At 39.4% G+C, this 21,334-nt stretch overlaps 1 protein-coding gene across 1 annotated transcript in view; it reads left to right on the top strand.

Moving 5' to 3' along the window:
• Positions 1-21,334, top strand: part of PLPPR5 (phospholipid phosphatase related 5) — a 127,890-nt gene that overhangs the window by 24,490 nt on the left and 82,066 nt on the right. The window contains exon 2 of the mRNA XM_027114441.1: positions 16,647-16,779. Coding sequence (XP_026970242.1) covers positions 16,647-16,779 — 133 coding nt within the window. The remainder of the gene's footprint in view (positions 1-16,646; positions 16,780-21,334) is intronic.

The following is a 21,334-nucleotide window of genomic DNA, read 5'->3' as shown; positions in this document are numbered from 1 at the left end:
ACATGCCCAGCCTAAACTAGTCACAGAGGCCGTCAGGACTTGATAAATCATTCATCCCCTGAGGTTGAGGTGGCCCTGATTCCCTTGAAGATTGTGGCCATGAGGGAAGGTTGAGCAGAGCAAAATCAAGGCTCTGTGAGGAAGAGGGATAGTTACCACTAGTTAGGCAAGCAACAGTATCTGCTTCATATAAGTTTGGGTTCAATCAATGTTTATTAAATAAGGTTTTAGTTTTATTTCAAGATATGAAGAATTGTAATTCACTTGAATATTCTAATGCTGTAATGAATTATAAATACTGATTTTAAATAAACCTCTAAAATGATCAGTACTGCACATAGCAGGTTCATTTCAACACTGTTTTGCTTAAGTTCATATGGAGAGATTAGAATTAAGACTTTGAAAGAAAACTTGATTGAGATTTTAATAGCTATCTAAAACTGCTGGCCAGAACACTGTGCTCAGAATTGCTCATTAAGTAGAATTATTTCCTGTTGCTTTTTGAGGGAATGTTTTTCTGAGTATTTGAGTGCTATATTCATAGGATTCAAATACTCATAGGATATCAACTCTCTGTTAACAAATTTACCTTTTGGCACTGAATTGCAGAATTCTCAAAATGCCTGCCAACTATGAAATGTAATCAACAATAGGTCAAAACATTATGATTTTGAAATGTCCTGCAGCATCAAGAGGAGTTGGAAAGAGAGGCTGCTGAACGAGAATCCTCTTCTCATACCCACGAGAGGACTCTTGTTCTTTCCACCCAGGGTCTGTTCAAGCCCAACACCTCCCAAGATCCTCTGTGGGTAAATCAGTGGTGGAAGCCAGAGAATTTGGAGCAGTTCTTGTGTTCCTTGCACAGTAGTTAGTACTGTACTCTGTAAATGGGGGCTCGTTCAACCTTCTGAAATGTTGTCACCAGTCTGCCACACAGATGGTCCCAGTGAGGAGACCCTAGGGAGCCAGTACCCTCTGGGTCAACAGGAGATGGAGCCAGCACTATTAACCTGAAAATATTCCATGCAATAAAAGGGATCAGAAAGACTCGTTTTATTTCTGAATGAAACAAAGGACAGAATAGAGGAAAACTGCTTCTAAACCCTTCATTGGATATTGCTGCTCAGAATTCTGGACCTTGGTGCCAGAGGGCTTCGGGCTGGCATTTTATGTTTTCAGAAACCCTCTTGTTAAGTGCTGAGATGTAATGACTCTAAATATTTTGACAGCCTGCAGTAGGACTCAGGAGAGAGGCAGAATCTAAGATTATGCCTGGCTTGGATATTTGAACAAGTTTTCTGAAGGGTAAAGGGTCTGGATAAGATCGAATTCTTCCCAAGTGTAAAAGTCAGGTATTCTTATCTAAGGGCAGTCTATTTGCATGTATGTTCAAATATATGTCAAAGTTAATCTGAATCTCAGTGGGGAATGGTGGTAGGAAAATAGCATAGAAACTGAGTAAGCTGTGTATGGAAGAGATAGTGGACTTCAAAGTCAGACTTTTTTTCCCTTAATAACTTGAATGAATAGAAACATTTTTACATCAGTCCTATAGGCTTCTACTGTTCTATTAAACTCCTGCAAATAGATATATAGTCATTATTCTTTTGAGAAATAATATGAATATATAATTTTTGTTCAAAGTTTTTAAAATAAACTTCCTGCTAATATTATCTGAACATCCCACCAAACTGCGCCATCACCAGTACTTCAAATGACATTTCGGGGTAACAGGCTGATTCTAAAAATAAGATGCAGGAGGCTGGGAAGACATTGCAGAAATTAATATTCCCAGCCCCACTGCACTCTGCCTACCCATACAGACTGTACTCTTCGTTTGAATGCACTTAACTGTTCATTAGAACGTCTTATCTATGAGCCTCATCTAGCTTTTTTTTTAAAAACAGATTCCAGTATTTGTACTTTATTCAGAAAAGCTAATTGAGGGAAATAATATTCATAAGTGCTGAAGTTCAGGTGAAAAACTTTGCTAGACTTTTCTTCCTAAAATCAAGCTAAATAATAAAAAATATTACAATGTCAAGTTTGACATTGAGTGATAAAGTAGGTTAATATGGATTTTATAAAGCACTTTGACTACATTCCTGCAAAAATCTTTAATGATGAATATAATATTAAAATTGGAGTTACACTGCCTAGATTTGAATCTCAGGTCTGCCATTAGCTATGAGACCTTAGGAAAATTACTAAACCTTTTTGTGCCACAGTTTCCTTATCTGTAAAAAGGGATAATAATACCTAGGGTAAGGTAGGGTAGTTGTGAGGACCATGTCAAATTGATCTACGTAAAGTGTTTAGAACAGCACCTGGTCCATGGTAAGTGCTATATATCACTTTTTAAGATGACAGCAAAGAGGGTGTATTTATGAATTTATATAATAAATATGTATGTATCATAAGCTTAAATTAAGGGCATTTGGGATAAATAATCAGTTTTCTAAAATGCATTTCCTGTTATATATTGGAAAACCTTACATTGGCTTGCTCAATAAATTCAGTGGAATCAGAACTGTTAGGGTTTCACATTTAAGTTCTAGTTGTACCTTTTCCTAATAAGCTGGGAGCAGTAAGCTGGAAAGTTACACGTATACCAAATACAAGTGAGCCCAGACTGCAAAATGAGCTTATGTTCCAAGATTCATCTCATTCATTTATTTTTGGGTTTCAATCATGCTAGTCTTTGTACATTCTCATCAGCATTTTTAATGACTTGGTAAAGTAGAAGCATTTCCTGCGTAATCAACATTTATTTTTCCTGAGAAAGTATTTTAAAAATAAAGTCCTTCAAACGTCTAGTCTTTTTTTTTTTTTTTCAGTAAAAATGAATGGCCTTAAAAGACATTTGTCCTGGCAGTCTATTTAAAGATGAGAGAAATGAAAGCCAAGAAAACCAGAAGAAGATGCCCTCAAGGGAAAGATCTGTGTGATGAATTTGAAATTGCAGAGAATACTATTTCTGCTTTCCCAGGCAGAGCTGTCACCTCAAAAGCCTATTTTCATGAAAGGAGAGTGTTACTCAGAGTATCAGAGTTTAGTCTGTTGAATGCATATTCCCTTAATGCGGGTAAGGCACTTGAAGGTGACCACTAATCATTCAGTCCTGTTGTACAACAGAAACTTGTATTTTGGTCCAGGAGAAATCTTAACCAAACAGCAGTGTAGATTCTTCGAACTAGCAAAAAAAAAATTACTGTCCACTAAAGACAGTAATGAAGAGTTACTACATTGGCTCAGGTCCTGAGATTATTCTCCCCAGATTCAGTTGCCAGCAGGCATTCCAAGGAAGTCCAGTAAGGGAACATATAACTCATCTGTACTATAGAGAAGAAATGTCATTCTTTCTTAGCCATCGATTGAAAAGGTCAGGTAAATCCCACTATCCTTCCCTGGGTGCTTTTCTGCTACACAGATACATCTCAAAACACTACTTAAAAACCTCTTTATTTCCCACCTGTGTCATTTTTCAGAGTAATATTTTTCTCTCTCGTGTGACTTATTACTTGGTCTCTTTTGTTTTAGACATTCTTCTCTCCTCTTCCTAATAACTAGGGAAGTGGTGAATGAGTTCATCATTGCTTTATAAAGTTAGCATTTCTCAGCTTTACTTTTTCTAAAGAGCCCTAATTCTTTTATCCAATTATCATAAATAGCTATACTAGCTAATCCTTCCTAAATGTGAATTTTTCTCTTCTTAAAAAAAAAAACGACTTTGCTTTTACTTACTCTGCCTAGTGTTTCTGGGATACAACTCTACCAGGATTGTCCCTAGAAGATAAATTGCTAAGATCAAATCAATTTCGGAAAGTTAACAGTTTTCTTTAACAGATTGTCATGCTTTGGGTTATGTAGGAAAGCTAATTGGGAGGAAATTGCACTTTTAAATGCAGAAAGTTCAGGCAAGAAAGCTTTAGCTACCAGACTTTTCTTCCTAGAATAAAGCAAGATAATACAACTTTACAATGTCAAGTTGAACTGCAGAACTGGACTGCATGGAGCTGAGTGGGTCCTGACTTCCTGACTTATTACCTGAATGACCTTAGATAAGTCAGATAACCTCTCTGCACCTTAGTGTCCTCATCCATAAAATGGAGACAGTAGAATAATACCATCATAGGGTAGCTGGAAATTATGAATCTTGATGTGCTAATGTGCACTGTGAGTCTCCAGGAGGGGTTAGAGTTTGCAGCTTTCAGCTGATTTTTTTTTGTTCTAGGAGTCTCCTCCCAACCTCCCTAAAAAAACCCCCAAACAAACAAGAAAACAAAAAAAAAATTACTTTACATCCTGTTGAACTTAGTTTTTAGAAGCACTGACATAGGGACATTTAATTACTGCTTGTGCTTCAAAGGCTCATTTCTAAAAACTCTGTTATCTCCAGGTCCCAAAGAAGAAATTTTCTCACGTTGCTTTTTTATTGTTGATAAGAACAGGGGAAATTAATTCAAACATGTATTTTAGAAGAGCTTGAAAGCAAGCTAATAACCTGTATACTAGTTTTTATTAATTATAAGCTAGCTCTTTTGAGGAATGACAGGTACACTATAACCGTAATGGCCTACAGATTTGTGAACATGCAGAATTTGACCCTATATGTTAAAATTTTTAAAAAAACACTACAAGTATGCAAAATGAATTTATATTACAGTGCTCTTATAATTCATTTTTCTCATAGCTTATGTTCACTACATTTATATGAATGGTTGGGCAAAGTATGGATATCATGTAAAGTTTAATTAGCAGCTATTATTTTAAATAGGAAAGAAGTTTTTTTTAATGGTTTTCACAAGCGTCTAGTCATTAAAAAAAAACAACCAAGAATGAGCATAGCATGTAAATTTGTGTCTTGTTAGGCAGACCGTGTTTCCTTTTACTGCATCCTCATGCTGCTCTCCCAACCCCCCAACACAACACACGTATGCACCCCAAGATTAATGGCAGGACTTTCATACTATTCCAACTTATCAAACCACTTTATTATGCTATTCCAGGCATCCCAGATTCCCTTACCACAAACACTAACCCATCACAGATCTGAGCTGGACAGATTCTTCAAGGTCATCTAATGATAGCTAAAATGTGCAGAGTGCTTACTCTGTGCTAGCTCCTGTTCTGAGAATTTTGTAACAGTTAACTCATTTAATCTTTACCACAGCCCACGATGCATTATTTCTATCATCTATTTTTTAATAGGTGAAGTCACTGAGGCAAGGAGAAGTTATGTGACTCATCTAAGGTCATTCAGCTAAGAAGAGGTAAAGGTAGGACTCAATTCCAGGCAGTCAGGTTCTCGAGCCCATATTCACTGTACTGCCTTGGAGACACAGGCATGCCTTTCCCGGGCTTGGAGCGAATATTCCGGGTAGTATTTCTCCATCCTCTGCTCTCTGGTCCTCAGGCCCTAGAGAGTTAATACTGACCACACTGCTTAGACTGGATCCCTTTCTGCAAGGGTGTTTGCTCACTTGCATACTCAAGTCCTCAGTCAGCACTTACTCATCTCACCCCTTCTTTGTTCATTCACTACTATTACTTGTGTATGTGACCGTAGTGGCAGGGAAGTTGGATGTTTCTCCGATGTCCTCCTGCATTTCAGCCATAGTGAGAAGTGCGGTGAGTAGACTCTGAGCCAGAGAATGAGCATGACCTGCTGGGGTGCTGAGCATTAGGTGACCTGTCAAGGTACTTCATCTCTCCAAGTCTCATGTAAAACATCTGGAAAGTGAGAGCATTGGATTTCTTTTTATTTTAGGCTTCATTTAACCTCTTTTACAATCCCACCCTTCACTACAATGCCTAGAATAGCTCTTTGCACAGTACAAGTACCTAATAATTATTTGTTCAAATAAATATCTAGAAACCCCTTTTATAAAATGTCCCTGACAAATTTAAAACATGCGGTAATCAGGAGTTTTAGACGCCTTGAAATAGCCTGTAGAGAGCTTGAGGGCTTATTAAAACACTAACGGCTGGAACCCGTGCCCAGAGTTGCCGAATCAGTAGGACTGGGGTGAGGCCCGAGTTGCATTTCCATCAAGTTCCCAGATGCTGCTGATGCTGCTTGTGTGGGGACCGTATCTGGGAATCACCACCCATCAAGCACTCTCAAAAAAAAAAACATATCCCTTTCCTCTGGTTTCTCAATTAAAAATGATTTAATAAGATTGTCGCATCCATTGGGTGGTTTGACAGCTTTCATGTGTCTCTTATCCCCTGCTATCTGCATTTTAACAGGAGTCTCTTTTTAAAGACTACAAACCTTATTTCACAGGAGCAAATCTAGTTCTTGGCCTCCTAGCCTTCTATCTAAGCTACCTTTGACCCACTGTGGCACTAAATCTGTCCTCTCCCTAAGGTATTAGGGCCTCCTTGTCGTCACACACCCACATCTTAACCACTGCTCTTAACATGTAAAGATTAAGAGCATGGGCTCAGGAGGTGGGCTGTCTTGGGTTGAGAGGTTGGTTCCTCACTCTATATCCAATCCTAGACGCTTTCTCTGTGCTTCATCGTCTTCATCTGTGACTGGATTTCAATAACAGTACCTACCTCATAGTGTTGTTTTAAATATTAAATTGGTAAATATTTGCAAAGCACTGAGAATAGTCCCTAAAACGTCGTACATGCTATGTGTTTTTGAAATCTTTTTTCCCCCACCTTTATGGAGATATAATTGAAATAGAACATTGTGTAAGTTTAAGGTGTACAGCGTGTTGGTTTGATACATTTTATATTGCAAAATGATCACCACTATAGCCCTAGCTGACACCTCCAACCCATCCCATGATTACACATTTTTGTGTGTGTGATGAGAATATTTAAGATCTACTCTTTCAGCACCCTTCAAGTATATAATACAGTATTTTTAACGATAGTCACCATGCTGTACGTTAGACCCCCAGAAGATGTTAATCTTATAACTGGAAGTTTGTGCCCTTTGACCAGTATCTCTCCATTTCCCCAACCTCCCAGCCCCTGGTAACCAAACCACCATTCTACTCTCTGTTTCTATGAGTTTGACTTTCTTTTTTTCTTTTCTTTAGATTTCATATATAAGTGATACCATGCAGTATTTGTCTTCCTCTGTCTGATTTATTTCACTTAGCATAATGCACTCGGGGTTCATTAAAGTTGTCACAAACTAGGATTTCCTTCTTTCTCATGGTTGAACTCCATTCTGTATACACACACACACACACACACACACACACACACACACACACACAAAACACACCTTCTTTATCAGTTCATCTATAACTGGACACTAAGGTTGTTTCCATGTCTTAGATATTGTGAATAATGCCACACTGAACATAGGAGTGCAGGTAACTTCTGTATCCTGATTTCAGTTCCTTTGGATAAATACCCCTCAGAAGTGGGATTGCTGATTAATATGGTAGTTCTATTTTTAATTTTTTGAGACACCTCCATACTGTTTTCGATAGTAGTTGTGCCACTTTGCATTTCCACCAGCAGTGCACAAGGGTTCCCTTTTCTCCACACCCTCTCATACACTTGCTATCTCATATTTTTTTTTTTTTTTACATGGGCCTCTCACTGTTGTGGCCCCTTCCAGATGCGCAGCCTCAGCGGCCATGGCTCACGGGCCCAGCCGCTCCGCGGCATGTGGGATCCTCCCAGACCGGGGCACGAACCCGTGTACCCTGCATCGGCAGGCGGACTCTCAACCACTGCGCCACCAGGGAAGCCCTATCTCATATTTTTGATGATAGCCATTCTCACAAGTGTGAGGTGATATCTCATTGTGGTTTTGCTTTACATTCCCTGATAATTAGTGATACGGAGCATCTTTTCATGTACCTGTTGGCATTTGTAAATCTTCTTTGGAAAACTGTCTATTCAGTTCCTTTGCCTACTTTTTAATTGGGTTGACTTTTTTGCTGTTGAGATGTGTGAGTTCTTTATATGTTTTGAATATTAACCCCTTATCAGATGCATATTTGCATATATTTTCTCCCATTCCATAGGTTGCATTTTCATTTTGTTGATTGTTTCTTTTGCTGTGCAGAAGCTTTAAGTTAGCTTTTATTATATGTTAAATGTTTCCCAAATTTACCTCTCAGGGTATCACCTTCATGATTTCTATCATGGCTGCATATCCCCTCAACTATCATTTATTTTTTCTTTAAATCAATCTACTTTGCTAACAAGTTATTATAAAAGAAAACTTGTATTATTACTGTAAATGGAACACTGGTATCACTTGATAAATAGAGGGTAACCATAAATTAAATATAGTGAAAACCAATTTTTTTTTATTATAGCCAGTTATTTTCTACTGAATACTCTGAGCCTGAGACTTATTCCCTTTTTATGAAAAACAGGTAAATTAGCAAGTTCTAGCTGCTCTAACAAATAAACCGCCACATTTCACTGGCTTCATACACTAGAGTTTTTCACTCACGTAACAGTCCAGCGCAGGGCTGCTGATTCAGCGACCTTGACTCCTTCCGTCCTGTGGCACCAACAGCTGAGGGACCCAGAAATCTCTCTGCTTCCAGTCAACAGATGCAGGGAGAGAACATGGAGAAGTCACCTGATTTTTTGCCTTTTTGGTCTGAAACTACCATAGGTAATTTGTCCTTTGGTGTAAATCACCTAGAGGTGGGTGTGCAGGGAATGTTGGTCCAAGCTAGGTAGCCACTTCCCACAGCTACTTTATAGTATGAAAGTGAGAATACAAGTTTTTGGTGGTCAAATTATGAAACATAAACAGGTTATAGCAAGACATAGCCATAGTTTCTGAATTGCTGGGAAGGATTGTGCAACTACTTCTTCACTAACTATATTACTATTTTAGTTCAATTAATTCTCCTCTCTCCTAACCTCAATTTCACTCAGAAACTGTTCCAAGAAGTTAACAACTGCCTTACTTAGAGAGAGTGAAATCCATATAAACACAGAAGAAACCTTTTTCTCTGTATCATGACACAAAATTAATGAGATAGTACCCAGTGTAGCTTTTTACCTCTTAGTATAGCTTAGAACTCTCCTTGGCTAGATGGGAAATGAGCTCTGTCTCTATATATGTCTGTATAATAACCAAGAATGAAAAATGTGGTTGATAGGAACTTACATATAAACCCAGTACCCTCCTACATTTTAAAACTTAACTGTGTGCCATTACTAAACTTTTATGATTTAAAGTTGTTATTATTATTTGACATATATTTGAAATGTGTGAGACACATGCCCAGTACCACCACACTGATTGCATGATTTCTGCTGCTGTAGTACAATCTGAAATATTTTTCCTGTGCTAATTTCAAACCAATGAAGCATGGATATGTTTGAGTGACCACCAGCTGAAGGGGAGAGGAATTTCTAATTGGGTTTTTATAAGTGAAAACTAAAGCTATTTGGAATTTGACATTTGATGAAAGTCTACTATGATGTTATCATCCTGGAAAAAACTTACTTCTGTATTTTGTCATGAAGAAGTAGGGATAACAGAGGGTCAGCCCCTGGAAGCTGAGGTGTGAGAGCAACATTATGTGCTCATAACAGGGAAATTTATACTTAGTGAGTTATGATTCATACCTGTATTTTTGTAGGTTGCTTTCATCAGCCACGTGGAGCTTTTTACTCACTGGCGAACATAGTAAAAGATAAGAAACAGAACTGGATACCAGATCTGTGTTCAAAGATGAGCTGGAGGCATTGATGGGTCATTTAGGAAGGGGGACAGTATAGGCCCAGATCGATAAGCAAGGTAGGGTTCAAGCAGCTTCATAATGTCAACACTGAGTTCAGTAAAGCATGATGGAGTGACTCTGAGGGTGGTGTATCATAGGGAGCATATAGTACTTCATTTTGGTTGGTCAGTGGACTGTAGGGCTTCCATTTACAGGCTGGGTGAGGTTCAGGAGCACAACTGTTTCCTCCAAGGAGGTAGACTGTCAGGGTGCAGTGGGGAGGGGACTGTGACTCAAGGAACAGCACAGTTGCTCAGACACAGCTCTGTGGAGCAGTGACAGCCCTTCAGTATCAGCTCCTGAGCCCTTGGTGGGCATCTTACCATATTCCAGATATATTGTCATGGACCACGAATGACAGCAACCTTCCAGGGAGGTTGCTTGAGGCCTTCCAATGGAGCTGGGGGAACAGGGGCCTTCCCCTCTCTTAGCAGGGGAGGCGTGATGGTGGGATGAGGTTAGTGAGCCCAGATGAGGGGAGCTGGAAGGCAGATGCAAGGAATGAAGTGAGGGTTGACTGCTGTGTTCTTACTGTGCCAGCCTACACCCCCTCTACCAGTAGAGTCTTTTTTTTTTTTCTTTTATTTCCCAGTGAATGGGGAGCTTTTGCTGAGGTGGGGGAGGAATACCCCCAAGGAACTGATGGTCCATGGGAAGCGGGTTGATTCTCCCTGCCAGAGCCACAGGTGTCCTTCCCGATGTTCTACTCCTTTCTCATTCTCTGTAGCCCGCTGCAGCCTGTGGCAGGCAGGAGGAGGGGCCGTGCTTCCTCTTGGTGGGTCACAGTTAACACTGTTCATCATCTCAACTCTCTCTGCAAACGGCTTTCATTTATAAGTTCACAGAGAAAGGGAATTTTATCAAGGAAAACTACGAAGCTTTTAGCATCTCTATCTATGGCTTCCATGCCCTTGTCCTGTCATGTTTCCCTGTCTCCCACTCCCAGGACAGAAAGCAAGCAATTATGATCTTTCCCCAAGGGCTGCTTTGGGAATCTACTGACAATGGCAGCCAGTAACTCCAGATTAAGAACTCCTTCCTGACAATGGTGAGAAATGACCAAAGCACCAGGTCCTCAGTTACACGTCAGAACCTAATGCCTGCAGTAGAAATATGAAGAAATTTTACTGCAAAGAGAACCTCAAAATAATAATGGCAGAGTTAGAAAGGGTGGTGTGAAGCTTTTTTGGTCTTTGTGGGAAGACTGGTGTGTGTGTCAAAAGGATCAGGAAAGTCTTTTTCTATACTCAGTTCTCTTGTATCTGGAGATTCCAGGAGTTATACAAGTGCTTTGTGCCCCAGCACCTTTCCCTTAAAACCGTAGAAATGCTAGGAGTATGGTGGGACTCCAGGATGTAACCTGAGCATTGAGGACCGACAGTAGGGATCAGGGGGCTGACCTGGCTTAACCTGGGAAAATTAGAGGAAAAGCTTACACATTCCTAGATGAAGGCTGTAGTCAAAATAGCTCTAAATTTGGATTCAGATTCTGGTTGTGCCAGTAACAACCATGTTTGACTTCTTTATTTCTCTCTGGGTTGGTGTCCTTATCTATTAAGGGTAGATTGAGCTCGATTTCATTCATTCATGCAGCCATTCATATTTATTGCCGATCATGGTGTTTTAATATGGAAATATAAAGATAACATTATACAATCCCTGTCTCAGAGAAGCTCTCAATTAAGTGGAGGAGACAGATGTTACTGATACTTGTAAAAGCATACGTAAAGTACCATAATAAATATACAAAGTGCTGTTGGAACACAGAGAGGGAGGGAGGGATGGGTTGTACCAGGAATAGAGTTGCAGTAGAGTATGCAGTATGTAAATCATGTCTTAAGAACAGAACTGCCTACCATTGCCTATCATAAGCGTGGACCAAGTATACAAGCCAGAATGTATGGGAATGCCTGGTATGTTGGGGAATGAAAATGTTTAGCTGTGACTAGAGCATAGCGTGTCTGGAGGCTTGTAAGGGAAGCTGAAAAAGATGGATTTAGGTTCACCTGTAAACAGTCTCTTACAACAATTCCTGTTACTCCATTGGCTATGAAGACACACTGGAAATTGTAAACAGGAAGTTTGGATTGCACACAATTTGAGCAGGGAAAATGCAAGCACAGAGGTGAGTTCTGAGAATATAAGAGCAATACAAGAATATTAAAATATAAGAGCAATAGAAGTTAGCAGTTGATAGAGGCAGAGGAGGGAAATGAAGGTTTCAACATGGTGTGTAAGGGTGTGAGAGTTTTAGCCTGTGTGTCCAAGTTGGACAGGAGGTTTAGGGTGGGAGACTGGAATTTCACTTTGGATGGGAAGGCTTTGAGGCTTCAGTATGTAGGTCTGAGCATGTTGAGATGTTGCTATTTGATAGGTGGTTGGAGACCTGCATCTGGAGCTCAGGGGAGAGAGAAATATTTAGGACTTGTTACAGTAGCAGGGGTTGGTAAAGCCTTAGGAGGAATGAAATCCTCTAGGGAGGGCTTCTGACAAGTCAAGAGAAAAAGAACCTGATAAAATCAGGGAACATAGAATTTAGGTCTGCAGTTCACTGACCAGAGCCTCTACCTCCAAGGCAAACTCAGTCCACTTTAGCCTTATGTTCAGGTCAAGTTGAGAGCTACAAGGAGAAAGGCTATCTCCTTTCCTCTCCTAATACTGTCTTCCCCATAGGGCTTCCATCCAAATCCTCTACATCTGTCTAAGAACTATCCTTCCTTGAAGCGTAGTAAGAATCACCCCCCGTCTTTCTTTGATGCCATGTTAATTTGGGTTCTTCTAGAAGCAGGTACCAAATGTGATTAGATATATACCATATGTTTATCAAGGGAAACACTTGTAAAAGCTAAAAGTTGCAGGGTGGTAAACCAGAGAAGGCAAGGAGAACCTTCAGACTATGATGGAGGGCTGACCCCTGTGAAGGAGAGGGGGAAGGAAGGAGGATTGGGTAGGAAGCACCTCAGAGTACAGCACAGCTCCAAGAAAGGCCAGAATCATGGGGAGTCTTTATCCCTCATCTTAGAGGAATAGACTCACCTGAATCCCCCCACCATGCCTAGCCATTGCCAGGAGGAGCCTGCAGGAAGTGTGGCCTCAGCAGGGACTCAGTATTTGATCCAGAGGAGTGACAACTGGGAACATCAGACCAAAAGCCTACCCAGAGCAGGAGATCCTAGTGGCACATTTCATGGCCACCATAGATGGCCTCAGTGACTCAGTGACACTTCCTAAATGTTCTCCTGGCACTTATTGTCCAAACCAGTCAAAACTCAGCGTTTACAGCCTTGCACCATTATTAATTATCTCACCTTGTGTCTGCCCAACTAGATTATAAACCCTTCCTTAAACATCAGTGCAGTGTCCTTAACTCAGAGGCATCTATGTATTCATCGTAATAAGAATTGTGTTATTTTCATTACATGAATTTATCTGAGAGGTGTAGCAATGGGAGTTTTGACTTAGGAAGTTGGGATGAGGGAAGTTAAGAAAGAATATGATTTGGATGAGGCGTTCCACAGATGTCACAGTGAGGGAGGGAGAACTAGGGAAGCAGACATACCCACTGAAGGAAAGCAGACACTAGGGCCTAGGCACATGAATTTGATGAGATGAAGTCCAGGTAGGCAGACAGAAGCCAGTATCCAGAGAACATGGTAGAAAGTGCTAGTCGAAGGGCAAGAACTAGCACGGAGGAGGTCCAGCAAGATATAATGGATGGGAGTTTGAAGTAGACATCACGGCAACTCTCTTTTTTTGAGAACTAACCTTTCTACCCACCAGGCAGTTTTCATACACCATATCACACCTTCTTAACCTTGGTTAATTGGACCAAAGAGACACCTGTCTCAAGCTGAACCTTCTGGGAATTTTGAATGGGGGTTCAGTAAATCTAATTTGTCGAATTTTCCTTGAACTGAGCTGACATGTTGAAGCAGGGCTCTTGGAGACTGCTGGAGCCCTTGTGTACACTAGGAAGCAGTAGAAGCGGCTGCAGAAAGACATGTCAGGCATTCAGAGACAAGCTGAGATGAGAGACAGCACGACTCCAGAGAAGAAGAATGAGACTGAGAGAGTCGTTGCCTGGACTCCTGAGAAATTTCCATCCCTCAACCTAATCCTGTGCCCTTTCACACTAGGTTCTGAGATAACCCACCAACCTTAGAATAAATTCCCAATTCTTCTTAATCCAGTTTGAGTGGGATTCTTTTAGTAGCAGCCAAATAATATTGACTGAGACAGTGTTTTGACAGATATGCTCAAGACACAGACTGGAAGCTCAGAAACATGCAATTTGCAGGGATACAGACAAGCGAGAGGTTAGCATTAGGAAAACTGGGAAGAGTATCCCGGACAAAGCAGCTTTTAGTCTGGTAAGTAAATGGGTAACCAAGTCAGAGAGTAAACATACAGGATCTGCTTAGAGGAACTAGGGTAGAGGGTAGAGCCTTCCTCACAAGAACAAGGCAGAAAAAGGTGGTTATTAGGTGTCAGGTAAAAGGTCAGAGGCAGACTAAGATCTTCCGATCTATTGAGGATGGGACTCATTCATGCATTCAGTAAGAATTCTTGGGTATCTACTACAGTCTAGGGGGTTTAGTGTGTTAACAGACTGAGTTGTGGGTTCAGTGTACTGTGGGGTGGAGCCAACCCGGGAGTGGAGACCCTATGATACCTGCTGTGGGGAAGAGAAGGCTCAGAGGGCAGAATCGGGGGGCATCAGTCAGCTCATGATGTGGAGTGGATGATAGAATGTTAGAATTTGGAACATTCTGGGGTAAAACAGACCTGGACGAAGTTGGAACTGAGAACTCAGAAAGTAACTTCTTTCAAGGAGCAGCAGAGAGGAAGGTAGGGTGAGGAAGGAAAGAGTGATTCAGAATGGGAGATAAGAAGGTGTCGGACACACACCTTGTCTATTTGTTAGTTTCTCCTAGGACCCTGGTGGCAGCTGATGAACCCATAAAAAAATACCTGTTGTGCCTGTTTATGCTGACCTGCTCGACTTTGCCAAAGTTAAAAATTTCAGGAGGATTTGGAAAGCTATAGACTCTAGCCTTTCCTAATTCAATTCTACCTTACCAGATAGGCAAGACTAGATTCCTTTAAAGTAATTCAGCTCAACATCTTCTGGTTAAACGTTGAACCCTCACATACTGGGAGGAAGAAATATAGTAGAGGAAAAGGAGGGAGAAGGAAGGATAAAAATTAAGAGATGCCTCATAATCTGTTGCACATATTGGGATAAAATTAGTCTCCTGTGATCTCCTTCTCTACCTCCCACTCATAATTTTGAATATCTGGTAATCGTAGGTATATCTTTTCACAAAGACCCCAAAATCACTTCTCCAGTGGATGTCAGGGACTCCCTATATAGTGCGTTATTTAACCTTGATAAGATGACCTAAAAACTAACCTAAACAATGACAAATTAGGAGACATGCTATTGGCTCCGGTTTCTTTTCTCATAATCTTATTTCTAGTGTGGTTGTGGTGTTAAATAGAGTCAGAAGATCTAGGGCTGAGTCAGAAATTTCTGCTTGGCTTCTGACTGGCCTTATGGGGAGCAAATTATTTAACCTCCTCAAGCTTTCATTTCCTCATCTGTAAAATGGTATTATGACACATGACACTTGTTCTAATACCCTGATGGGTGATTTTAAAGACCATGTATAAAAACTAATGAAATGGTACAAACACCAGTGGAAGGTAGCCAGGTTCTTTCATAAATCACATAGTTGAGTAAAGAATCTGTATCAGAACCTAATTTTTCTCCTCACTAGCTCTGTGGCCTTTGACAATTCATTTGAGTTCCAAGTCTTGTTTTTTTTCCCTTGTCAAAGAGGTATGATAATATTCTCTGTTTCATGTAGTTTTTATGACGATTAAAATGACATATGTATACTAAAGTATAAAGAATATATTAGTGATTACAATTCTTAATAATGTCCCAGAATAGAATAATGATACTATTTTGATTATATTTTCTTGTTATAAAAGTATTAATGTAATTTTATATTAGTGTATTTATATCAGATCCTTTCAAGATTCTTTTCTTTATTTTTAATAAAAGCATTCTTTTAAAAAAAATATATTTATTTATTTAGTTAGTTATTTTTTATTTGTTTGCACCGGGTCTTCATTGCGGCATGCAGGATCTTCGTTGAGGCGTGCGGGATCTTTAGTTGCAGCCTGCGGGCTCTTAGTTGAAGCATGTGGGATCTAGTTCCTTGACCAGGGATCGAACCCGGGCCCCCTGCATTGGGAGTGTGGAGTCTTAACCACTGGACGACCAGGGAAGTCCCAAGATTATTTTCATTGAGATTTGTTCTGATATGCAGAGTCAAATTTAAATGAGACATAATCACTTAAAAATGAAACTTGAAATTCAATTACAGATAAAAAATGAGTGCATCCTTAAAGCAAAGATCTTTCATATATTTCACTTCTAATGAAGTCTTTTAGAAAGCAAAACTGTTATAGGCTGTTTTTATTCATAATTTATCAGTTTAATACTTTTTTGAATTGAGGGAAATACAGGTTTTATATATATAGGGATAAGGTTATAATAAAAGGGTCTGGGGCTTCCCTGGTGGCGCAGTGGTTGGGAGTCCGCCTGCAGGGGACACGGGTTCGTGCCCCGGTCCAGGAAGATCCCACGTGCCGCGGAGCGGCTGGACCCGTGAGCCATGGCCGCTGAGCCTGCGCGTCCGGAGCCTGTGCTCCGCAACGGGAGAGACCCGCGTACCGCAAAAAAAAAAAAAAAGGGTCTGGTTACCCAAATATGGTTCAGGTTTATATTGAGATTATTACCACTCAAAGGAAGTCCTTTTTTTGCATTTTTTAAAAATTAAAATATTCTACATTTATACTGGCTAAATTCTAATGTTCTTTAATCTTTTATTTCCTTGGAAGATAATAGTTGGAGAAACTGCTGTGTTTTGCCTACAACTGGCCACAAGGGATTTTGAAAACCAGGAGAAAACTATTTTAACTGGAGACTGTTGCTATATAAACCCACTGGTGAGGAGAACTGTGCGATTTCTTGGTATGTGTTCATTGAATTGTTTTTATTGTTGCTGAAACAATGTTTATGTATAAGCCAACCTTTAAAATGACCAGCATATTAACTGTATTCGAATATTAGATTATATTTTCTTTGAAATGTTTCAATTTGGTTTTTAAAAATAAATACTGCATACTATTTTCTCTCCTGTTTTGCAAAACTCCATTTCGTGGTGTCATTTCCATATTATTTTAAGGAAAACAAATCCCACCACACTTGGATATTTAAATTCTAAAAGAAACTAAAAATTGTGTAATTTAAAGAAATGATTTACTATGTTTATTAAATTTCAGAAACAACGCTTAGGTAGAAATGATAATCTAGGTTGGTTATCGAATATCATGAAGGACAAGCAAAATAGCTGGACAAATAAAAGAAATGCTGTATTTGTTAATTATCATAAGTAGCACTCCATGAACTACTTCTGGGGTGTTTTTTTTTTTTACAAAAAAATGGTACAAAAACCATTTTTTACAAAAATTGGTGATTTTATTAGGGGACAAGATTTACTGATCCTTTAAATCTCAAATTCTAGCACTAATGATATGAACATTGACGAATTACTGAAAATCATCTCAATTCAAAAGACACGTGGCCAAGACAGGTTTTTTTTAACTGAAACAATAAAACTTAATATAGATTATTATTTCCTGGCTTTATCAAATAAGAAAAAGTGCATCTATATATACTAAATAACATTTAAGATAAATTCTGATCAGTATTAAGATTACGGATACTGTAACCCTTTGATATATTTCTCATATTGATGGGAACAAGATGAAGACTTTGGAGATATTATGCACAGCTCACCTAATCTATATATAAACCCACTAAAGACTAATCAAATGTCATCATGCCTTTAAATCTCTCTGGAGCCGAAAGGTCTTCATATCTAAGACTGTTCATTTTATTGCCGTCAACTTATACATCCCCACAGCCCTCATTTATACTGTGGAAGGGATAGCTTTTATATGAAACATTAAAAGTTATATTTTTCACATGCATCAATACTGTGTTCTTGACCCATTTAATCTTTGCATGAGAAACATTTAATAACAAAATAAGCAATAATATACTCAGAACTAAAGTATTTTGATGAAGTTGAACCTTCCTAAATATTGTTAAATTATATTATGCCTACTTAAGTAAAATATTTTTATTCATTTACGCACATATTTCTAAAGAATATACAGGCATACCTCCAAGATATTTGAGCTCAGTTCTAGACCACTACGATAAAGCAAATATGGCAATAAAGCAAGTCACATGAAGTTTTTGGTTTCCCAGTGCATATACAACTTACTTTTACATTCTATTGTAGTCTGTTAAGTGTGCAATAGCATTATGTCTTAAAAAAATACATACCTTAATTAAAAATACTTTTAAAAATTAAAATCACTAAAAAATGCTAATCATCACCTGAGCCTTTAATGACTTGTAATCTTTTTGCTGGTGGAGGGTCTTGCCTGAACGTTGATGGCTGCTGACTGATCAGGGTGGTAGCATCTGAAGGTTGGGGTGGCTGTGGAAACTTTTTAAAATAGGACAACAATGAAGTTAGCCACAGTGATTGAGTCTTCCTTTTACAAACGATTTCTTTGTAGCATGCAATGCTGTTTGATAGCTTTTTACCCATGGTAGAGCTTCTTTAGGAATGGTAGTCAATCCTCTCAAACCTTGCTGCTGCTTTATCAACTAAGTTTATGAAAGATTCTAAATCCTTTGTTGTCATTTCAGCAGTCTTCACAGCACCTTCACCAGGATTAGATTCCATCTCAAGAAACCACTTTCTTTCCTCATCCACAGAAGCAAATCCTCATCCATTCAAGTTTTATCATGAGATTGCAGTGATTCAGTCACATCTTCAAGCTCCACTTCTATTTCTAATTCTTTTCCTATTTCTACCACATCTTCAGTGACCTCCTCCACTGAAGTCTTGAACCCCTCCAAGTCATCCATGATTGAATCACCTTCTTTCAAGCTCCTGTTTAATGTTAATATTTTGACCTCTTCCCATGAATCATGAATGTTCTTAATGGCATCTAGAATGGTGAATCCTCTCCAGAAGGTTTTCAGTTAACTTTGCCCAGATCCATCAGAGGAACCCCTATCTATGGCAGCTACAGACTTATGAAATGTATTTCTTAAATAATGAGACTTGAGAATCAGAATTACTCCTCATGACCTGCAGAATGAATGTTGTGTCAGCAGGCATGAAAACAACATTAATCTCATTGTACATCTCCATCAGAGCTCTTGGGTGGCCAGGTGCGTTGTCAATGAGCAGTAATATTTTGAAAGGAATTTTTTTTCTGAGCAATAGGTCTCAACAGTGGGCTTAAAATATTTAGTAAATCATGTTGTAAACAGATAATGCTGTCATCCAGGCTTTGTTGTTCCATTTATTGAGAAAAGGCAGAGTATATTTAGCATAACTCTTAAGGGCCTTAGGCTTTACAGAATAGTAAGTGAGCATTGGCTTCACCTTAAAATCACCAGCTGCATAAGCCCCAAGGAAGAGAGTCAGCCTGTCTTTTGAAGCTTTAGAGCCAGGCATTTTCTTCTCCTTAGATCTGAAAGTCCTTGATGGCATCTTCTTCCAATAGCAGGTTGTTTTGTCTACATTGAAAACTTGTTGTTTAGTGCAGATACCTTCAGTAATGATCTTAGCTAGATCTTCTGGATAGCTTGTTGCAACTTCTATATCAGCAGTTGCTGCTTCACTTTCTACTTTCCTGATATGGAGATGACTTATTTCCTTAAACCTCATGAATCATCCCCTGCTAGCTTCAAACTTTTCTTCTGTAGCTTCCTCACCTCTCTTAACTTTTTTTTTTTTTTTTTTTTTGCGGTACGCGGGCCTCACTGTTGTGGCCTCTCCCGTTGCGGAGCACAGGCTCTGGACGTGCAGGCTCAGCGGCCATGGCTCACGGGCCCAGCCGCTCTGCGGCATATGGGATCCTCCCGGACCAGGGCACGAACCCGTGTCCCATGCATCGGCAGGCGGACTCTCAACCACTGCCCCACCAGGGAAGCCCTCTCTCAACTTTTATAGAATTGAAGAGAGTTAGGGCCTTGCTCTGGATTAGGCTTTGGTTTAAGGGAATATTATGGCTGGTTTGATCTTCTATCCAGACCACTAAAACTTGCTCCATATCAGCAGTAAGGCTGTTCCGCTTTCTTATCATCCTTTAAGAACTTTTCCTTTGCGTTTGCAACTTGACTGACTGTTTAGCACAAGAGACCTAGCTTTCAGCCTATCTCAGCTTCCGACTAAGCTTCATCATTTCTAGCTTTTGATTAAGAGTGAGATGTTTGACTCTTCCTTTCACTCGTACACTTAGAGGCTATTGTAGGACTTTTAATGGCCTAATTTCAATAATGTTGTGTCTTAGGGAATAGGGGGTCCTGAGGAGAGGGAGAGAAATATAGGGGAACGGCTGGTTGGTGGAGCAGTCAGAGTACACACATTTATCAGTTAAATTCACTGCCTGGTATGGGTGCAGTTTGTGCTGCCCCAAAACAATTACCATAGTAACATCAAAGATCACTGATCACAGATCACCAATAACAAATATAATCATAATGAAAAACTTTGAAATATTGGGAGAATTACTGAAATGTGACATAGACACACAGAGTGAGCAAATGTTATTGGAAAAATGGTGCCAATAGTGTTGCTCAACACAGGGTTGCCACAAACCTTCCATTTGTAAAAAAAATGCACTCTCTGCGAAGCCCAATAAAGCGAACCTCAGTAAAACGAAGTCCGCCTGAACCGCACACAGTAAAGTGTGCTTTTAAGTCTCTGCATGTTTCTTACTTCTTATATGATTTTATAAAATATTTAGGAGTGCTTTGGTTTGTTTCTTATTTCCTTGTTTATCATGATTTGGATCTTTCTAGTTTGTTAAAATAAAATGGAAGCTTGTGCGCAAAGCATTACTGCATAATAAGACATCACTCTTCATAGCGACTTTATTCTGGAGGTCAGCACAGTGGATACACTCATGAGATCTCACTTTAATAAGTATCTTTGTAGTTAACTTCAATATTGGCCTTGGGCCTGATGCACTATTTTAATTCTAAAGCACATTTGGGAACGTTACAAGTATCAAGAGACATTTCCATATCCTTATCACACATTCCTCTGTATTTTAAACAGGAAAACTTATTGTACCAGATAAAAAGAATGGTTTGGTTAAATAAAATGAGTACTTCTTAGCCTAGGTTTCAAGAGAAAAGAGGTGAAGACTTGCCATTTATATTGCCATGCTAGACCATGAGATTTGGAAAGAGAGAGTATATGTGGTAACATTTTATTGAGCTTTGTTCTTTTCCATTTCTTTGCTTATGCCAGATTTCTGATTTGGGTATCATTTACTTGTATGGCTCATGGAATACTGGTAAGATGTAAAGAAAGCTTTTCATTGCTTCCTTGTAAGTTTTTTCAATAGAGAACTAAGGTCTTTGGTTCATGGTGGTTTGTATGCACATAGAGTTTTGCTATGTGCAGGTTTGGGTGCAAGAACCTTGC

Source organism: Aethalodelphis obliquidens, unplaced genomic scaffold, assembly GCF_003676395.1.
Source record: "Aethalodelphis obliquidens isolate GAN/ISIS:26980383/991018 unplaced genomic scaffold, ASM367639v1 scaffold13, whole genome shotgun sequence".
Classification (NCBI taxonomy): domain Eukaryota; kingdom Metazoa; phylum Chordata; class Mammalia; order Artiodactyla; family Delphinidae; genus Aethalodelphis; species Aethalodelphis obliquidens.
This window is presented reverse-complemented; position numbering and strand designations above follow the sequence as displayed.